At 44.8% G+C, this 22,556-nt stretch overlaps 2 protein-coding genes across 2 annotated transcripts; one reads left to right on the plus strand and one right to left on the minus strand.

Moving 5' to 3' along the window:
• The first annotated feature begins 235 nt into the window (after positions 1 to 235).
• LOC142559649 (uncharacterized) lies at positions 236 to 2,492 on the plus strand. The gene is made up of 3 exons (XM_075671218.1): positions 236 to 937; positions 1,095 to 1,298; positions 1,762 to 2,492. The coding sequence occupies exons 1-3, from the start codon at positions 454 to 456 to the stop codon at positions 2,154 to 2,156; spliced, it is 1,083 nt and encodes a 360-aa protein (XP_075527333.1). The 5' UTR covers positions 236 to 453; the 3' UTR covers positions 2,157 to 2,492.
• Positions 2,493 to 2,501: 9 nt separating this feature from the next.
• LOC142559327 (uncharacterized) lies at positions 2,502 to 8,973 on the minus strand. Its single transcript, XM_075670941.1, has 3 exons — positions 8,928 to 8,973; positions 2,970 to 3,152; positions 2,502 to 2,848 (listed from the first exon to the last, which is right to left on the minus strand). Exons 1-3 carry the CDS (start codon positions 8,971 to 8,973, stop codon positions 2,502 to 2,504), a joined length of 576 nt encoding a protein of 191 aa, XP_075527056.1.
• Positions 8,974 to 22,556: the final 13,583 nt, after the last annotated feature.

Raw genomic sequence — 22,556 nt, forward strand, 5'->3', positions numbered from 1 at the left:
TCCTTAATGCTACGTTTGGCCCTGAGGCTATAATAGGGAGTTTTAGAATAGGGGCCCCAATATTTTGGGGCCCCAAAGAGCTTTGCGGGCGTTAGCGTCGGGGCACGCACGAGTGAAGAGTTTTAGAATAAGGTTTTGCGTTTGCGAATAGCGTCTTGCGCTGACAGCGCCACTACGGCATAAAAAAAAAGTTATTAGAAACAATTTTAAAGAATATACCATTTTACGATAAGAATGGTAATTTTAACTGTCGTGTTTTCGCGTTTAATTGAAATTTCGAGGTTAATTTATCATCAGCAAATAATTAGTTGCGCTTAGTTTTGAATACCCGCCTTTACGTTCCTTCACCAGCCAAGTTAATCCCCAAGCTCATACTCGCGCGCGTACTCAGAGAGCCAGTCGTGCTTCTTGTCGTGTTTGCGACGTAAAGTTCAGAGTTTGCCATCAGCATTCATGCCGAACGTGAGTCGCTCGCGCGTAGGTGTTCTTTGTGAGCACCTACTTTATCTAGATCTCAGCTGGAGTGATCTGGAAGACATTTTCCTTGGACATCAACAGCGCACACCCCGACAGTATAAGTCGGTAAACGGCCTATTTAACATCGAAGAACTGCAGGAAGATGCTTTTAGGCGGATGTTCAGATTTCATAAGGAACACCTGAAAGACCTGAGCACGTCTCTGCTTATCCCGGACGCTGTAATAAGCGCCCAGGGTGTCAGCGTAAGTGGCGAGGAAGCTCTTCTCATAACCCTACGCAGGCTGGCGTATCCCAACAGGTGGTGGGATTTGGAGCCACTGTTTGGCCGCCACTACTCCACTTTGTCAAGTATCGTGTCCCAGGTGCTCACGCACATTGAAGGCAACTTTGGACACCTGCTGGACTTAACTAAGAACAAGTGGCTGAACATTGCTGAACTAGGTCGTTTTTCTCAGGCAAGTACAGTGCATTGAAATACCTAACTGCGCGAACGTGAGTGCATAGATATGCCTGGCTAAAATTGGCACGAAACGTAACCAGATTACTCGCAAATTCTTCGAGCAATTTCTGAGTGGCAAGGTAATTGTTTACGTTACCTACTTTTATCTGCAGGCAGTGCATCGCAGAGGTGCACCACTTAAAAACTGTTGGGGGTTCGTGGATGGGACAGCGAGACCGATTTGCCGGCCATCGGTGAACCAGAGAATATATTTCTCTGGTCATAAGCGCGTCCATGCTGTGAAATATCAATCTGTCATGTGCGCCAACGGCATCGTGTGCGATCTTGACGGCCCCTATCCAGGTCACAGACACGACGCCGGTAGGTACACCAAACTTACTATATTGATAAAGGTATTTTTATTACATAATGGTATTTTCATAAAAGCAGTGCATGTATAGGTCACTACAGAAATATTGTGCAGTGAAGCATAATGCTGCACACCTTACGTGAAGACAAAGGTACCGAGGAAGTTTACTTATAGTGCCCTTTGTGCATGCTTGATCACCTTAAGGAAACGTAATTATTGGTTTTCTTCCATGTTGTGAGCACCTGTACCCCAGAATTAAGCATATAACTGCATGCATAGTAGCCAACAAGGTCTTCTGTTATTCACTGGTCAAGCTAATATCATGAGATTGAAAAAGAACCATTCTGTGTACCATTTTGTTTTATAAATAAGATTCTTGTTCAGGCACTTCAGCTATGAAATCTCTTTTAGTGCTCTTTGTGAGAATATTTCTTGGGTGACTGCCGAGTGCTGAAAAGAGTTGCTCTGTTGTAGGTATCCTGGGAGACAGCGGCCTTTACAACAGGCTCGAGCACTTGGTGCAGGGTTCCTTGTACACCATCTATGGCGACCCTGCATATCCACTACGTCCACTGCTGATGCGCCCATATGCTGGCTCTTCTCTGACAGAGGCACAGCAAAGGTTTAATTCCGGCATGAGCACAGTCCGCCAGGCCGTAGAATGGGGATTCGGCAAGACTGTTGGTCTGTTTGCATTTTTGGACTTTAAAAAAAATCAAAAGATTCTTCTACAAAATGTACCTCAGATGTACAAAGTAGGTACAATCCTTGCAAACTGCCATACATGTTTGTATGGTAGTCAAGTTTCTATGTTTTTTGGCTTAAAACCACCATCTCTGCCAGAATATCTGGTTCCCGTCACTGCTTGAGATCCTCAACCCTCGGATCAGGGATCTCGCATGTCTTTGGAACTTGCATATGCGTAGCCCATAAGAGCGTTTTGGAAAGCACTTAAAAATTGTCAAGCAATTATTGGCTCCATTTCAACCACTGAACAATCTCACATTTGCCGATGCTACGTTTTGTGTGACCTGTTAAAGCAAGCTTTATTCATCTTGTATGAAGTGCTAGAGCACCAATCGGAGGCGTAGTTTTAACACACTTTAATTTGCAAAATTTTATTTCCAAGCATTTAGGCATGTATGTTACAAGGATAATGACCTTGTAACTTCTTTTTGAAGAAATAAATGCACCATACTGCACTACAAGAATGTTTATTTTTTGTTTTGCGAAAGCTTGTGTATAATTTCTAGAAGTGCCTTCTGAGTTGCCAGGGATGCCTCTCTTTCTGCCCTGCGCTCCTGTATCTCTATTTCGTGCTGCTTCTGCAGCCTCCCAAGTTCTTCACACCGGAGCTGTCTATCTTCATCCAGCATTCGCTGCTGCCCCTCCCATTCCCGCCTTCTCTGGTCCAGCTGGTCCCTCTCCAGAGCGAGGCGCTGCTCTGCGAGGGCAATCTTTCGCTCCTCTAAAGAGCACTCTGTGGCTCTCATTGCCTTCTCGTACTTCAGCCTTTGTTCAAAGAAAGCCAGGTTGCCCCTCTCGGCAGCCCTTTTCACACCTGCAAATAAAGATCAAATGAGAGGGGCACTGTTAAGATGCTGTTTGTAGATAGGCAGTGACAAACTACTCCACACATTTGTATTTTACATGTGGCCTAACTACACACAGCGTATACTTGCCTTGCCTTGCCCGCAGCGTCTCTCTTGAGCTACACTGATCAGGATCAGGCTGTGCACTTGTATGCTCAGGGGAGTTCCTGCAGGTAGGCACATCCAAATCTAACGCAGGTTCGTCACCTGGATGTACATCTTGATATATGTGCAGCAACTGTGTAGTCGCTGGACTTTCTTCATCCAGGTTCCCTGTGTGAAAATAGAAGACACCAACGAATTCTGTGATATTATATTCTGGTTGGCATTACTTCTTTTGGCTGCTAAGAGGCAGTCAACAGAAGAAATACGAAAGTCATATCACATCTCCATCTTCCTGCTTGATGCTCATACACCATCTGATTTAGGTACAAAAGGACGGGTGAGCAGCATATGAGCGGTCTTTCACTGTACAGACAGCAACTAAAGTACAACTAATGCTGTGGGAAGCTAATGCGGAACATTGTATGACATACACTAAGATATGTATTTTGTAATGTTGACATGCATTAGGTATACAATCACAATACCACAATATGATGTTCTGACTTCGAGCATATACACCACAAACACTGCTCCGCATGCACGTGTAGCTGTTCACTGTGTTACAAATAGCAATACATCATGGCTGCATCGTGGCAAGAAGCTATAAATTCAGGGCTTGCGCATTTCTCCTCGAACGAAAAAGTATGTTAAATGTTCGCATAAGTCGTGCTGAAAGCGGTGTTCATGAAGTGCATGGTGCATTCTTGCAGACACTCAAACCTTACATGTGAAGTCGGTCCCCTCGGCAACGGCAACAGCTATTGGGCCTACCACGTGCGATGCCGCGGCAGCATCTCTCGCGTCGGAGGCAGCACTACGCTCAGCTGCCGAGATAGGAGACGGCTGCGGACGCGCGCAAGCCACTTTTCGCGCAGTAGTAGGCCTGATTTTATGGCCAAAATCATCTGCTAACTGCGAAATCTCCTGTAGGAGATGATCCTTTTCAGAGTACTGCTCTTCAGTTCCCGACCTGCGAAGCGTGCGCTATAGATGAATACAACGAGTAGACACCGAACCACCGCAAGACAGAAAAACAAAAATAGGCGCTGGCAATTACGGTGGATAGTACTTACTTCCTCATGTTCGCCCGGTCGTTACGTCGGTACTGGGCGAGCAGCAGGTCCAGCCTGTCGCGGAGTGCGCGCTGGCTGAAGTACTTTCCTGTTGTCGTTTTGATGTTAGTACACACGCTTGCCCATCCTGCCGGATCGTCAAATGGGTTCACTGCGCGAACCTCTCTCAACAAAGCGAGGTCATCTTCCAGACAAAATCGCGTTCGCACAGGTGTGACCGCCTTCGTCGGAGCCATTTTGAAAATGGTCGTCGGAACAAACGTGTAGTCTTCGGCTAAGGCGCGCCTCGGCTGCATTTGTCCTCAAGTTTGGCTTCGCCAGTGGATTCGGCCGTCTCTCCTCCCCTGCTTCTTGCCCAGCCAAAGCATTTCCGTGTTAGGCCTACGAGCCAAGAAATCGGCAATCGAATTCGGAATCGGCGGCATCTAATGAATCAATCTTCATTACACACGTTAGTTGAGAGAAAGCGATAACCGTAGTCACTTTTCCTAGCTTAGGAACTGCACACGTTAGCACGAATCGAGCCCAGTTTGGTGCTAAGCTAGAGCCGTCGCTTCGATGGGTGCCGCCATGTTTGTTTACGCAAAACTTTTGGGAACGCTATTTGGGCTCCCGCTAAATCGGTGAAATAGCGTTCCCAACGCAAAACCCAAACGCAGTTTGCGTCTCGCGCATGCGCAGTGGCTTCGACGCTATTTCCTTGGGGCCCCAAAACGTTTGGGGCCCCTATTCTAAAACTCTCTAATGAATTATTGGAGTATTCTATTGACGTGGCGCGTGCGATAAACAAATGGCACTCGTCAAGTCTGTCTTCATCATGAACTCGCCAAGGTGTGAGGGCACTTCAATATAGAACACTACCAAGGCGGGTCACAATAAGGCCATGAACCTTTGGTTGAATTTTCGGTTTCTTGATTACAAATCGACTATAGCCTCTTCTGCAGCCGGGAAATGTAGGGAGATCTTATATTCCAAAGCATTCTACTTGAGGAGAGGAACTTCTTTAAAGCGGTAATGAACATAAAAGCGCCTCCATATTAGGGTGTGTATCCGCAGATATCGAGGGCGGATAAGTTCGCGTTCACTGCGTGAATAATGCACTTTTGAGAATAAGAAAAAAAACAATAAGCGGTGGTTTCGAGAAAATCTCAAGAAGGGACAGTTTTTTTAGTCTGTTGGTCTGTCAGAAGCGAGTTTTTAGCGCAGGCAAGGCGACGAAAAAAGAAAAAATATTACTGCAGAAACTCCTTAGTCGCTAATCTTGCACACATACGTCTCTGACATATGCGAACGCATGTGGTCGCGTGATGGCGACCTTTCCTTTAATATATCATCATTGTAATCATCATAATCATATACAAACTGCAGGACGAAGCACTCTCTCTGTGACCTCCAGTTACCCTTGTCTTGCGCTACTTGATTCCCATTTCGGCCTGTAAGTTAAGTTTCCTCATTTCATTACCCCACGCACTTTTCTATTATCCTAGGCTACACTTTCCTTGCCTGACACCCATCGGGTAAGTCTCATCTAGTTGGGTTTTTTTTGCCTAATACTAAATAGAACATCGGCAATCTGTGATTGCTCTCTTATCCACACAGTTCTATTCCTGTCTTTTGACGTTGCGCTTAACATGTTTAGTTCCATTGCTCCTTGCGCGGTCCTTAACTTGTTCTCGTGCTTCTTTGTTAGCTTCAAAGTTCCTGCCCATATGTTAGCACAAGTAGAATACAATGATTGCACATTGTTGTTTTCCTTGACAGCGGCATAATCTATATCACGATTTGGTAATGCCTCTCCGAAGCACTGCAATCTGTTTTTATTGCTGTGTTTATTTGCTTCTGCTCAGTGGCTATGGTGTTGGGCTGCTGAGCACGAGGTCGCGGGATCGAATGCCGGCCACTGCGGCCGCATTTCGATGGGGGCGAAATGCGAAAACACCCATGTACATAGATTTAGGTGCACGTTAAAGAACCCCAGGTGGTCAAAATTTCCGGAGTCATCCACTACGGCGTGCCTCATAATCAGAAAGTGGTTTTGGCACGTAAAACTCCAAATATTATTATTATTATTATTATTATATTTGCTTCTCGTGATTAGGGTTCCCCGCGTGTGATTAACCTAGGTAAAGCTACTCGTCTAACGGCTCTAGAGGCAGGCTGACGATCCAGAATTTTTGTTCTCTTTCCGGGTTATTGAAAGTTATCTTTGTCTTATGCATATTATTCTACAATCTCACTCTTGCTCTTTCTCGGTTAAAGTCCTCAATCATTTGTTCCGATTCGTTCCTAGCCTTGCTGAACAGGCCAATTTCTTCTGCGTAATCGAGGTTGCCGACAAAATAGCTGTCGATCCTCACTCTTGAGCCTTCCTAAACTAAGAGTCAATACTTCTACTAAGCATGCAGTGAATAGCACTAGAGAAATTATGCCTCCTTGCCTGACCCCTTTCTTGTAAGGTTTGTAAGGTAACTGTCTTTTTGCGCTGTGCAATTTTGTTGGTATTATCCATGATATTCACGGATTTCTCCTATACTCCTTGATTACGCAATCGGTGACTGCTGGTTTCTTCACGGAATCAAAGTTCTGTTCATGATCTGAATGCCATATTGAGAGGTTGATTGTACTCCGCAGATTTCTCAATTACCTGAATGATGACATTTAGGAGCCTGTTGTTTTGGTCGACTGCATTGTCGCCCTGATTATATCGTAAATTATGTTTGTGAATGTTTTATACGCTACTCAAAGCCAGCTTGCGGGCCTGTATATTTCTTTTTCAATTCTATAACGCCTCCTTTCTTATAGATGAGTATAATGTCGGCATTCGTCCAGCTAGTTCCCTGGTAAACTTAAGTTATTATGCACTCTGTATAGAGGGTGGCAAGATTTTCAATCACAATATCTCCTCGAGCTTAGGTGTCTAGGCGTTTTGTATTCACAATATATTAAGGCAAAGAAGTCGATTCTGAAAGATAAGGTGCTCTCGGCGGCGGCACTGAGCCCCTGCTAGGGCAGCTAGTTTAGCAGGAGCGGCCGATGACGCATTACCAGCAGCTTCGTCGCTCATTGTTCCGAAAGCATGAACATGGCAAAGCCGGCTTGCGCAGAGCGCATTCTTTTGCGGCGGTGGCGCCGAGCACGAAGTAGCGCACTTTTAAGTAGCGCATATGCAGTGGGTCTGAAGCCTACGCCCGCACATTGTTTCTAGACTGGGCGCATACCTGGCCGTGCCGCCCCTCCACTTTCCGTTTTACCCTTTTCGCCATGCGCTCCTACGATTCCTTGCGCTACACATTTCTATCCTTTTTCCTCCTCGCGCCTTTCCTCCGCCGACTGGGCTCCGTGTTCCCTTCAATCTTTGGCTGTGCCCATCCGCTCGGTTAAGCCTACGCCGACGCTTGTCGCAAGAACAGGCGTCTAAGATCTGCGCTCTCAAGAGTTCCCGCGTCTGCTCAATAAGCAAGAGCTGCAAGAATATTGGTGTACAGGACGGTCTTCGGCAGCACAAGCCAGAGAGAAAACGAACTCTAAATGAACTAATCGAAACCCGCAAGAACTACTGGACATTCCCTTGGTCATTTTCATAACGCATCATGAGATAAAACGCCGCTTCCAAAGTGACACGACCCTTCTGCCATAATCTTGGACCTTGTGTTTAGGAAAAATTTGCAATTATTTTGGCATACAATCCAGAACACGAAAGAATTTAAAATATATCATTGGGTACTTCCCATTTTCAGACAACTACAACGCAAGACGCTAGTGAGATTAGCGTATGAAATTAAACCAGAAACCTGCAGGGATTGCCTGAAACTTCCCTCTAAATCTCTGCTCACATCATCGTTCATCTTAAGCTAACTACGGGATACGGATTCCCGTGGTGCTATTCTTCTTGGGTTTCAAGCAGTGATCAACCAAATAGAAGCACACTGCCCTTTTACCAGATGTCGGCTACAGACATCCCCTTTCCCATTACCAACTGGTGGAAGACAGACAGTCCAGTGCGGAAGTTTTCATTTAAAAGCATAATAAAACGTTTTAAAACGAACACTTATGGAAAAACCACAGTTGCTGCATATGCAACTTTATTTTTTTGGGGGGGGAAGCCAAGATCTTGTTAAATGGCTGTCTGGGGCGCTCTCCCGACAGCCTTTGACTTATGGGATGTCTCAGGCGTTTCGCCACGGCCTGTCTCTCAGGGGGCTTGCCTTTAGTAATGGTGGGAAGACTGAGTTCTCCACGGGTTGTCGTTCCGGAGTGCCGTAGGGATACGTCCTCAGCCCCTTCATTTTCAACCGGACGCTGGCTTCTCTCTCTTGTGCGTTTCTCGTGGACTTCCGCCACCATGTATACATCTCTATATGTACTCTGTGGACGTGGGAATGAACTACAAGCCGTCCATCTATTCGGTGTTACCTGCAGTGATCCCTGAACGAGGTTATTTCCTAGTTCCGGACGCTATCAGCCACGAAGATGCAGGCCAATTTCGTCACCCCCACAGTGATCCTGGACTAGGCAGTTTGCCACTTCAACACAATATTACCCGCAACAATGGAGGCCCTCCGCGTCTATCCCACGGTGGCCATACGTCGTCGACCAGTCCCGATGGGACTTCGTTTGAACCGCACATAATGAACACGGACTGTGACCTCCTTGGACCCGCACACAGACATGCGGCTCTAATTGGGCGCAAACGGCCAAGCCGCTCATCGACCAGTGCTGAAGTTACAAAAGGTGGCCAGATGTCTGCTGTACCGCGGCAGAGCATGTACGGCACCATTGAGCATCCGTATTTGCCCCGCAGCGGCTACATAAATGTTTGTGTATGCGCTGCCCTTCGTGGTCCCACTTGACCTCCTGGTCCTACACCCACGGAAAGCTATCTGGATGTCTCTTGACTTGTCGAGGAACTCAAACATCGCTTCCACCCTACTTGAGGCAGAGGCTTGGCCGCTGACCCTGCTGCTGCTACAGCGAGACCTCTATCACGTCATCTGACCAGATCACAGCGTGGGTTGGGCGATGTAGCTCTCCAGGTAGCGAAGCAGAGCTCACTACCGCACACGCAGCGTATGTGAAATATATTAGGTGGTTCTCGGCCATCCTGCCAAACTAGCCATCCCGCCACCTTCACCGTACCAGCAGACCTCAGTGTGGGCTACTACGCCAGACGGTCTCACGAGAAGGTGGTAAGCACCTGCGCATTGTACCGGGCTTCGGTGTTCCTACAGCAATAGCGGCTGCATGGACATGGACGGCTCTCCGAATGCCTACTGCGGTTCTACCACACCTTTCTCTGTGATCCCTGCCCTTGACCACTCGGGAGTGTGCAGGCTACTTTTCGTGGCAACATCCGCAGCTGCTGAGATGGCTGGCCTGCATCAGGCCGCGGATCGATGGGCAGAGGATACCAAGTATCCATCGGTCGTAACCCTCTACGACTCAATCGGTGCGCGTGGCTCTTCAACCACTCGAGACCGCTGGCGTTGGCGTCCAGTGGTCCATTGTTTCCAGTAGCCTAAACCTTTGACTGCAGTATCCCTCTCGCACGTCTGCGTCCAGGGTAGCGGGAAGGCTTACGTCCCGGCAAAGGCATTACACTACGCCACTGAACCCGTGTGCTCAACTTTGATGGCCTTCGAGAATCCAACGCCCACGTTACAGAGGCACTTTACGGCAATCCCCCTGGCCCAGCACTCAACTCCCCGTCCCATTTCTGGCACGCGCCTCACATGGGCGCAGTGGTCTCCCCTGGTGCGCCTCTTCATCAGCTGCTCTTGAGAAGTAAGCATGGGGTACAGCAAGTTCATGGCTCCCCCCCTGACCTGCTCGGCATGAGGCAAGGTCAAAACAATCGAGCGTCGTCTTTCTACTGCCCCTCTTTCTTTAAAGAGAGCCCCACTTCTGTTTCCCGACCGGCACTACGTCAGCGCTTCCGCTTCAGGCGCCTAGTCATGTTTCTAGAGGACACGAGGTGTTTGTGTGACTTATAAACGTGCCACCTGGCTGCCGCTTGTTGCGCCTTAACACTACGAAAGGCATTGAATAAACAATAGGCTGGATAAAACTGGATAAAACGAAAGGCTGGATAAACAATACGCCAAGTAAACCCTTCCTGCCTAATAAAATGGAAGTGAAAAAATCGAGATGGCAGCTATACGGCATCATTTACAACCTCTCCCCAATATGAGCAAGCGAAGTTCGCTGCAACAGGTGGCTTCACGCACCTCCCACTTCTAGTATGCATGTGGGAAGTGTTGGGGCAATACGAACGGACGTCTGCTACGTCGTCATTGGCACAAACACTTTCTGCGTTGGTTTTAGCAGGGGAATACCAAACTTACTGGGCCTTGTTCCTGCGGAGAGCACCAGTGTTGGTGTTAACTCAGTAGGACCGAGGCTAATCCGCTGGGGCTTGTACAGTCGCTTTTGCACATGAGGTACCTTTGAAGAAGTACTCACAAAGTACGGAACACCAGAGCAGGTGACATTGCGGCTGTCCTCAACAAGAGAAAAAGAAAGACAAGGGGCGTTCGCGCAGCAAATAAGGGGCTCGCGCAACGGAGCGCATTGGAACGCCGGCGCGACTAGGGCCACCGGGCCTACTGAACCCACATCTACCGGTGAGCTTCACTTGACCGGGCGTTCGTCTTCGGTACAGGGAACGCCTGGGGTCGTTGCACGACACGAGACCTCGCAAGGGCCTGCTACAGCCTCGAACTTGCATCTACGCGCGAAGTTTCGGTAGGCAAAACCGGATAATTGCGAAACTGGTTGAGAGTTTGCCGGTTGTCTATTGGGATATTTTAATCACTGGCAAGCAATGGCCAATACGGACCGGATATACGACGCTCTGCGGGACAAGATTGTCACAGAACAGTCTCTGTTGACTTGCGATGAGAAACTGGCAGTCTTTTTGACAGAAAGGAATTGTTAGGGATTTGACAAGCTAGCGGAAGCTACTGATCAATATCTGGAGGCGCAGGGATTAGTCAACCTGGGAAAGGTAAAAACGAGAGAGAACCTAGCAAGCCACCAGGTCAAGCTCAAACTCCTGAGCGACAAGAAGAGTAGGAAAGAGAACGCTGCTTTCTTTGTGGTAAACGCGGTCACAGAGCTGCTGGCTGCTAGACCAATACGAAGGGTCGAAATACAAATACATCTTTCTGTGGAAAGTGCCGCCATACTGGGCATAAGACAAGTGACTGCCCCAAAAAGGCAGCAGTATCGAGAAGGCTTCGTGCTCAATGCAGCAAGCAGATGTGTCCAAGGCAGTTAACGTAGAGACGCAGACCTTGCGTCGAGTTACTGGAGAACGCAAACGCACACACGAGACGAAAAGTCTATGCCTACTGCTCAAGGTGTGCTTGAAGGACATCCCGCTACTGTCTTGCGCGATACGGGATGCGACTCTAATATTGTCAAAGGTCCCTCGTACGAGACAGTAAGCTTACAGGAAAAAATTCCTCGGTCTGTCTTCTGGATAGAAGATTCTTGAAGCTACTTGAAGCAAGCGTGGAGATCGCGTCACCGTTCTTCACAGGCAAGACTCGGGTCTTGTGCATGGACAGTCCTTTATATGATATTGTCCTCGAAAATGTGAAAGGTGTACGAAACGTCTCAAATCTTGAGAATGAATGCAAAAGGCATCTTTGTACTCTGAATGCTGAGAATGAATCATTTAGAGCAGAAGGTGGAACCTCTTCTACCAATGAATTCATCTCTGCTGACACTTTATCATCGGCTGCTAGAGAAAACAGGCACGAGTCGGAAGTGGCATCGGCAACAAGACAGACAAGATCAGGTTCGCATTCGTTACCAGTACCAGCTTTAAACCCCCTAGACATCAGCCCAATCTACTTGGGAACCAGGCAAAAGGAGGAGAGCGGTTTGCGTAAGAGCTTTGAAGCAGTGGGCAAAGAGATGAAGACTAGGTTTACCGACGTTCAATTCTATCTAAAGGAGGGAATTGTTTACTTAAAATACACACTGCGGTCAGTGAAACAAATGGAACAGCTTGTCGCGCCCAGAAGCCTTCGTCATGTCGTGATGAAAATGGCTCACGAAGGGATTCTTGCAGGACATCAGGCAATAAAGCGAACCCCAGACCGTGTGTGCGAAGAGTTCTGCTCGCATGGAGTCCAATCAGACATCACGCGGTTTGTTAAATCGTGCGATACGTGCCAGAGGACCTTTCCCAAACATTTATTAGCGGAGTACCATCAGGAAACATTCCCGTCATTGACACCCCGTTTAATAGACTTGCCATTATCATTGTAGGACCATTATATCCCATGTCAGAGAAAGGGAATGAGTACATTCTTACAATCGTCGATATGGCAACGCGGTATCCTGATGCTGTGGCACTGCCCAGCATTGAAACAAGAAAAATCGCTGAGGCACTCCTAGAGATGTCTCGTGTGGGAGTCCTACAGGAGATAATCAGTGACATAGGCACATTCTCGTCACGCCTGACGAAGGAGCTCAGCCGACTTCTCTCTTTTACGCACTTGCCAACAACTCCATATCATCCCATGGCAAATGGCCTTGTGGAGATGTTCAATGGCACCCTTAAGCAAATGATAAGAAGAATGTGTGAAGAGAGCCCGAAAAATGCGACCGGTACTTCGCACCATTGCTCTTTGCTTAGCGCGATATTCCTCAGTCAAACCTGGGTTTTGCACCCTTTGACTTGTTGTATAGCCGTTATGTCATAGGGCACATGGCCATATTGAAAGAATTATGGCCGATGATCATGTTGATGATGACGCAAAAATGTCATACTGGTATGTAGATGAGTTGCGGAAGCGTCTTGAAGACACCTGTCATTTAGCCAAGGAGGAGCTTCAAAAAGCAAAACTTGTACATAAGTACTATGACCGGAAGACCAAACCACGTCATTTAGCTGTTGGAGACAAGGTTCTACATCTACTCCCTTCGGACAACAAGAAATTCGTTCTTACGTGGAAAGGGCCATTCACGGTACTTGAGAGGAGAAGTGACGTCGTTGACGTTGTTGACCTCGGGAGAAGGACGACGCTATTCCATCTAAATCTACTGAAAAAGTATGAGGAACGGCCACATATATCATCGCAATTACCGGAAGCGTCAGCTACTTGTGAGACTGATGACACCGAAAATTACGATCGATATGCGTACCGTTTCAAGGAAAAGACTCGTCGGCCGACGTGAGTCTGTCGGAATTGCTCTCGCATGGTGTTTTAAACATGGTGTTACTACATGGTGTTGAAAAACCATGCCCTTCACACCGGTGCAACTATAATGTCGAGCAACATTTCCTGGTAGGTTAGTTTTGTGGATTTTTTTCACCGTATATCGTGGCGTTGCGTCTTGTAAATGTCGTTATGCCGAGTGTGCGGTGCTCGAAACTGTAGTACTCTTGTAATTTTTATGTGTACTCATACATACCGACTGTACGGTAAACCGAACCGTGGTGCAGTGGTAATACTCTTGTGGTGCGCGTTTACTACGGTGGACCAGCGGATAACACGTACCCTCAAGTTCTTTGAACGAAAGAACTTTCTTAAGTGGGGGTGATGTTGACGAAGTGCTCACAAAGTACGGAACGCCAGAGCCGACGACACTGCGGCTGTCCTCAACAAGAGGAAAAGAAAGACAAGGCAGGCTCGTGCCGCGAATAAGCAGCGAACGCCGACACAACTAGGGCCGCCGGGCCTACGGAACCCACATCTACCGATGAGGTTCACTTGACCGGGCGTCGGTCTTCGGGCAGGGAACGCCTCGGGTCGTTGCAGGACACCAGACCTCGGAGCGGCCTGCTGCAGCCACGAACCCGCATCTACGTGCGAGGTTCGGTAGAGCGGGCGTCCGTCATCGAGACGAGCGCCTTGGGCCTTCTTCTTGCTCGAGACTTCGGAGTGGACTGTTCCCGTCTACGGAGCTATGGGACGCGTCCACATTTTCCGGTGCCGTGCTGCTGCGTCTGCGCTGCCGCGTCGGTCATCACTCTACGAGGGAGTGTTCCACCTCAAGGACTCTACGTCTCACCAAACTCCGGACTTAACCGCAACCTCGAGAGACTACGTTTTTTTTTTCCTGTTTACGAACGACCTTGTATGTGCAGGTCTACTTGAAGATATTCATGTTTACGTGCCGTGTAATATATTTGTGCGTATTTCTAATCATGCACGGCCTCCTCTATCTTCCTCGCGTCACACGCTTTGCAACGGGACGATCGTAACCCATTGCACAACCAGACGGCGTCTTCATAGAGCAGCTCCGGCAGGTCGCGAACTCTAAAACGTCTGTCGAAGTATTTCATTTGGCATTTCTGGTACTGTTCCTCAAACTTCCGTACGCTCTCTTGATTTCGCAGTTGGGGTTTCGATTTGGTAGAACTAAGAGGAAGCTTGTTTCTTAGCCGTCGATCCATCAGTAGTTCCGCAGGGCTATACCCATTCTTCCAAGGAGTCGACCTGTAAGTTAGAAGCTTCAAGTAAGGGTCCTTCGGCTTTGTAATGGAAGTCTTGATAATTTTTACCGCAGCGTCAGAGAGTCTGTTGCCCTGAGGATAGTGAGGGCTAGAGGTAATGTGCTTGAAGGCGAAGTCTTGAGCGAAGCGTGAAAACGCAGTCGATGAAAACTGCGCGTCGTTGTTGGAAACCACTTCCTCAGGAATTCTGTGGCGTGAAAAAAATTACTTGCGGTGGTTCACTATAGCTGCGGATGTAAGCTTCTCGAACTGAGCCAGTTCAAGGTATCTTGAATTATAATCTGTTGACATCAACCACCGCTGGCTCTTATAGGGAAACAAGTCCATTGCAAAGCGTTGCCAGGGTATTGTGCACAAACAGGCTCTGTTTGTTGGGAATCGTTTAAGCATTGAAGGCAGTGCTCCTTTAAGGGAAAAGAGGTTTTCAAAGAGAATACGAAAGCTTGCACGTTTTCTTCGAGCTCTGTGTCTTCTATTTTTGTGGGAGGCGCTCTCGACCGAGTGTCTGCGGCTGGAAGGTCTTTGATTGGAACGTATGCAATCTGGTACTGGTATTGCATCACTCTCATCTTTAGCCTCTGTAATCTTGGTGTAAGGTCGTCAAAGCTCTTCGAAACGAAGATGGGAACCAACGGCCTATGGTCCATCTCCTGCTTGAACAGCTTGCCAACAAGGTAATTGCCGAACTTGTCACATCCTCAGACTAAAGCAAGAGCCTCTTTCTTGATTTGAGCGTAACACTTCTCGGTTTCTGAGAGTAATTGTGAAACATAAGCGATGACGGAAAACATGTCATTCGTTTGGTTCTGCCGGATAATTGCATCAAGCCCGAAGGACGAGGCATCTGCAGTTACGATCGTTTCTCTCGATGGATCCTAAACTCCAAGGACAGGGCGAGATGAGAGCACCGACATCCATCTGTTGAACACCTGCGCCTATGGGGCATCCCAAGCAAACTGTTGCTTCTTTGACAGCAAAAGACGAAGTGGTTGCTTGACTTCACAGAGATTGGGAGCGAATCTGGCGAGGTATGTTGCCATTCTGAGAACGCTCTGCAGCTCGGTCCTGTTCCTTAGCCTCTCAATTTTCATAATGCCTTTAACATTCTTTTCATCGGGTCGTATTCAGTCTTGGTCTAGCCAGTGTCCAATGAATGTGAAGCGCTGGACATTAAACAAGCATTTTTTTTATTGCGATAAAGGCTTGCCCTTAAGGCATAATTCTTGGAGCGCATATGTGTATTATATGTGTGCTGTGAGGCCTGTGTTGTGTATGAATTGAAGCAGTGGAATCAGATGCATACCACCTAATATGGACATGTACGGGTTTACAATCGGAACGCTCGCGTCTCCTACTGCAAGCCAGCCTCCGCTACAGTGTGACAACCAGCTATGACCGCTGGATACATGACAACAGATACCACTAAACAAGTATTTGGTTTCATTCAATGTCACTCCCGTTTGAAGAGTAGCTGCAGCACATTTATGAGTGTCTCATTGTGCTCATGCTCATTGGAATCCCAGATAAGGATGTCGCCCATGTAACAGACGACCCTACTGACGCCGTGTAAAACGCATGACATCTGTTTTGGAAATGTTCAGAAGCAGACACAATTCCAAACGGTAACCGGTCGAAATAGAAGCGTCCTATAGAACCGCACCAATGGCATGTTTTCTGCTTTTATACACGGTAACAAACCTGCTAAGAAAAATATTGTACGCTGATTCAGCATCATGTTCCTGTAAAACGTCATCCCCGTTAATTTGCTTCAGCTCTGTTTGAAAAGATGTTAGGGTATCCTCGGTTACTTTCTGGAAGGTTCCGCTTGTGTCTCTGTGCGAGGTGCAAGCTATTCTAGTTTTGACAAACATGCAAACAGGCATATGGTCACTTATAGCACTACTCAAAACAGCACTTACGATACACTGAGGAGAGTAATTCGTTATAAACAAATCCAGCGTAGTTTCCGTATTTTCTGTTATTCTAGTGCTGGAGTGAATTGTATTTAAAGAACCATTTGAAATGAATACCCTTTCAAAATCGGACCGGCGTACAGTATCCGTGCCAATGTTTACAATAAAATCTCCTCCAATAATAATATTTAGGCGGTTTTCATTAGCAAAAGATAACAGATCATCAAAAATTCATGAAAATGGGCAAGAACACCAACAGGCGGGCGGTAGCATACAGCAAAAAGGTCTTTCGCTGAACTAACACATAGCGCTTCGTAATCGCTCGTTGTACGCGAAAAATTAGGAAGTATATCACAAGGTATAAGGTCAGACATTAATAGGCACACACCACCCCCGCGTCTTCTTAACCTATTAAGGTAAAATGTTTTTATGTGCGGAAGTTCTAAAATGTGACTGTCATTCGTATACCAGGTGTCGCTTATCATAACAACGTCACACAGCTTATCTATCCCCACAAAGAGCTTTCCAGTTCTTCTATTTTGCTAGAAATGGATTGAGCGTTAATATGAACACAACTAATTCCCTTCTGTTCAGCTTCTATGTGGGCAAACCATTCTTGTTTAGAAACCGACCCTAAGTGATTCATGGTGCTGAAAAAGAAATAAGATCAACAGCAAGGAACATAAGCAAGGAATACTAAGTAAGAGTCGAAAGCTCATCCTCGTGCTTAATGACTACAGCCTGGGCACCATTTTCTTTGCGTACAAGCACAGGCCCATTCGCGTGCCATGCATACTTATACCCGGAATGTTTTGCCCATTCCTTAGCGGCAGCCAGAAGCTTTCTAGATCGAGTTGTCATGTTCTCGGCAATAAAAACTTTCATGGAACTATCTCTGAGTGATCGTTTCTTAGCAAGCCAGGCATTTCGCAGTTCCTGACGCGCGAAGCGCACAATTATGCCACGGGTCCTGCCCGACCTAGCTGGCAGCCTGTGTATAGCCACAACGTCCTGCTCCAATAGACATTCGATGTTAAGTTGTTGTGCTATTTCGTTTACCCGAGATAACAAGTTCTCACCCTCAGTCTCAGGAACTTCATGAATTTCAAGGTTCAGGCGCCTGCTGTGCCATTAAAGAGCGTCAATGCCATCCCTAAGTTTACTAAGAGGACCTCAGGCGCTCGAGCCCCTTCCATCTGTTCCACCCTACGCTTTACATTGTTGATGTCTTTCTCGTGACAGTCCAGACGTCTCTTAATTTCATCAAATTGGTCAGACAGCATTTGGATAGATTGCTCAATGCCACTTACTTTACTTGGCAAGTCCACAAGCAAATTAAGCTTCTTATCCAATTCTACCAGCTTCACCATGATTTCCGCATCTTTTACTTGACCCTGTACAGGCGCAACACTTTTGCTTCCTTTCCCTTGACATGTCTCACACTTCCAATTTTTCTTGAAGGCTCCTCGTTTGGCCTCATTCACGCCCGAACACTGACCAATATGAAAAAGAAATCCGCAGTTGGAGCACGTCAGAACTGAGTCATGCTCGCCGATAACTAAACGGCACGTGCAACATCGGGACATTGTAGGCAGCTTTTACGTACAACCACAATCACCAGCACATGTAAGAAATGGTAGAGCTACAGTGGCTAAAACGCATTAAGGATCAACGCAGACAATCAGTTTGGCAGCAGACACAGACAAGCAGTTTGGCAGCGGCAGCAGCGGAGCGCAAAAATAGGAAGGTTCAAATTACAGAGATAGACCAACCTGTAAAACAGAAGACCGTTCAGGCTTTCGTGCACGATGCGCTCCACCGCTGCAGCCAAAATGACGAGAGACGCCCCCCGCTGAGCTGGCCGTGTTATCTGGTCGCGTTTAGCGGATTTTCAGGAAAGGTGGCAGCACAGGCAGCCAGGTGGTCTCGAGGCGCGCAGATCAAACATCAGGTTTCCCTTGTTGATGAAAGGCAGGAATGTCCTTCAAAGGTAGAAACACCGAAGATAATCCTCTCGGGATGCGACAACAGAGGCCACGACGTCCTGCCAAGTGGTCTGTAGCAGTACCTGTAAAACAGAAGACCGTTCAGGCTTTCGTGCACGATGCGCTCCACCGCTGCAGCCAAATGACATTCACATAAACATTTCTTTATAAAAAGTTTCAACAGTTCTATTAAATTAGGTTACTTTCCAAAACGATAGAAATCTGCCATGGTCATTTTAATACCTAAAAACGAGAAATCAGATAAACCAGAAGAAACTTTTCGCCCTATTGCAATTAATTCAATTCTAGAAAAAGCCATACAAAAATTTATTAACAATAGGATTTATCATTTCTTAGTGGTAAATAATTTACTACCAATAAATCAATATGAATTTAAACATGGAACATCCGCAAATAATGCATTAGGCAATATAAAAGAACTCATAAACAAAGCAAAACGTGATAAAATGCAGTCCCTTATAATTTCCTTGGACATCAAAAATGCTTTCGGGAACATTAATAAAGAAATAATCATTATTATTATGAAGAAGCACCAAATACCTACATATCTCATTATAATCACAGCGAACATTTTGACGGAAAGAATCATAACGTATAAGTCTTCTACAGTTAATTTTAGCAAAACACTAGAAAGTGGTTCTCCTCAAGGATCGCCCCTCAGCCCGACGTTATGCAATCTCATTATTTCGGAGCTTTTAAATGCAAGAATGCCAAAAATGTTACCATACAAGCATTTGCAGACGACGTCACCTTAACAGTCAAGGGCACTAGTAGAGCACACTTAGAAAGGTTAGGCAATGAAGCGTTACAGAAACTCTATCAATGGGCTAACAATAATAAATTAAGTTTTAATCCTCAAAAATGCGAATCCATAATACTAGGAAACAAATACAAAGGCAAACCGCCAAAACTACAATTAGGTAATGATGTAATAAAGAATAAAGATGAACTAAAAGTTTTAGGTGTGATTTTTGACAAAGGACTAACCTTTATTCCACATCTGAAAGAGGTGAAAAACAAGATCATTCAAGTGACAGCCAAAATATCTCAATTCAGTAAAATAAATTGGGGAATGAAACCTAGCCAATTAAGACAAATATAAATAAGAGGCATCGAAAGAATGATTACTTATGGTTCTCAAGTATGGTACAAACAACATACCCACATTATAAGAAATCTAACATTTATACAGAGAATATTTTTAATAAATATATGCAAGGGGTTCAGCACAATATCAAACACGGCTCTTCAAGTCATATGTAACGTCACACCAATACACTTAACCATAGAAAAAGAAAACGCTTTATATGATATATTCCACAAAAACAGCAATTTCATATTTAAAGAAAAGTCCTACAACAAATCAAATATAGCTGACAAAATAGTATTATGGCATACACACCCTGCTCAAAGAGTCGCATTAAATTACAGAACTGAATCAAACAAAGTAGATTATATTATATATACTGACGGTTCAAAGGATGGTGAAAAAACTGGCGCAGCATTTGTAGTTATTACAAGAGAAAACAATATTCATGAACAAAAACAATTTTCCCTTCCGGAATACTCTAGTAATCTTGAAGCAGAAACTACGGCTATATTAGAAGCTATTAAATATATATCTAATCAAAAGAAGCGTTATCACTTCCAAATTTTAACTGACAGTCTGTCTACTTTACGCGGTCTAAAGAATCCGTATAGTAAAGATCCATTCGTAAATAAAATAAAAAACGAGATACAAAAGATATCTTTAATCTATGAAATAACATTAACATACGTAAAGGGATACTCAGGAGTAGTAGGTAATGAAATTGCAGATGAGTTGGCAAAAACAGCATGGAAGTACGGCGTACAAACAACATTACCAATGACGAAATCCTTCCTTAAAAACTTATCTAAACAACGCACAGAAAAATGGAACAATTATTGGAAGAACGCTAATAAAACATATGCAGCAGAATGGATTGAAGACGTAGCAAATATACCTGCACATCTTCCATTAAACTACTACACTACACAAGCTGTCTGGGGTCATGGAAGATTCCCATATTATTTCGTGAGATTTACCATCATAGGAAGAAATAAATGTAAATGTGGCTCTGTTGCAAAACATTTTGATCATTATCTATCTACATGTACTGAAACTAACGAAGAAAGAAAAGAGCTGAACAAAACTCTGAAAAGTAACAAATTACCTAACAAACGGGAAATTATTAGTAATCCTGCAGCATTAAAAGTAATTGAGGAAATTACAAGGAAAATAACGATCATATAACACACAATATACAGCCATAGCACAAAAATCAATGAATAAATAAAATAATCACTAAAAGTACCTTTAAATAAGTAATAAATATTTAAACATACTTACTCGAAAAAAATATTAACCATATCTTTCTAATATCTTAATATGCGAATCTTAATAACTTCTATCAACCTCCTAGTTTTGATGAAAAGAACTTTAACTAAGAATAACGAAAATAAGAACAGCAAAAAGAAAATACTTGAGGGAAATCATTAACAAAGGGATTTTTAAATTCCAGTAAATAAGAGTACTAAAAAGTTCTCACAAAGGTTTTTAATAACATAAGAACAATATGCTTTAAACTTAAACGACTTCACCATACAACAAAAATATTGATGAGGTCATGCATACTGAATCATCAAAAAAAAATATATATATATAAATAAATAAATTACCGACAAAATCTACAGGGAAAATTCTTTCAATTTTTCATTTGAAGTGAACCCGCCAGCTACCAAAAAAGAAGAAGACAAAAATCCAAATAATCTCCTTAAAAATGTATTCGAACAATTATTCGGTCAATTGACCCCATTATTATCTACTATAGTCATCATGAAAAAAAGAAATATATATATATATATATATATATATATATATATATATATATATATATATATATTGAATCTAAATATATATATTGAATCTAAATTTAATTATCAGAAAATATATGTATGCACACGTGCGTGTGTGTACATATGAATTAATATGTACAAAAACGGTCACTTGCACATAGAAAAAATTACTTAACATATGTTCAAAATACTCATTGTACCGTTAACCACAAAAAAATACAAGAAATGGCATGTTCACCTCCCCCCACTATGTGATTCCATCAAAATAGAAGGAGGTAGAAGATGCTTTAACAATTTTTTCCTCCCGGCATGTTCATATTAGATGATTCCGTCGGGAGACAAGCTAGTAAACAACCCAGAGATCCCTCCTTAATAAGCAAATCTATGCAAACAATCACTCTTGGTTAAATGCCAAGGCGAATAAGATGAAAAGCTGAAAACCAGCATGTCCAGCAGGTTCACGGAACGTGATTTCGCTGGAAAAGGTAAAATTTTCAATAGCCCTAAAAATATCCATAGGCATGTTCACCTTGTGTGATTTTGCCAAAAAAAAAAAGAAACTGGGCATTTTCGCCTAAGTGCTTTATCCCTCAAAAAAAAAAGAAGCAAATACAAGAGGAACCTCTTACTCAATAAACCACCCGGCATGTTCACCGAAGGTGATTCCGTCGGAAGTCACAACGGGCAATCCCGCATTTTTCACCTCGCGTGACTTTTGCCCCCCTCAAAAAAAAATCTAACTGGGCATGTTCACTTAAGGTGATTTCGCCCCCAAAAAGAAAAAAGAAAGAGGAACCTCTTATTCAACGTAACTAACCGGCATGTTCACCAAAGGTGATTTCATCGGTAAGCTACTATGGTATCATGCATTCTTTGGTCGACGGAGTCGACAACTTCATAATTTCACCATGGGCAAGCACCCCCCACATATACTGAAACCGGCAGGTTCGCAGAAGTGATTTCGCCGGATACTTAAAAAATATCATATTTCAAGTATACAAGGTTATCAATTAAATAATGGCATGTTCAATATAAGTGATTCCGCCACGAGAAGAAGAGGGAATTAATAAAAAAATGTGCATGACTACTTCCACAAATCTCACTAAAATCCACAAAAAGAAGAATACCCTATACGTTCTAGTAAAAAAAAAGGTGAGACATCACAACCACGGCAATAAGACCAAGTATTTGAATATGCTGGCGGTTTCACCAAGTGATATGTTGAAAAAAGA

Source organism: Dermacentor variabilis, chromosome 10, assembly GCF_050947875.1.
Source record: "Dermacentor variabilis isolate Ectoservices chromosome 10, ASM5094787v1, whole genome shotgun sequence".
NCBI lineage: Eukaryota > Metazoa > Arthropoda > Arachnida > Ixodida > Ixodidae > Dermacentor > Dermacentor variabilis.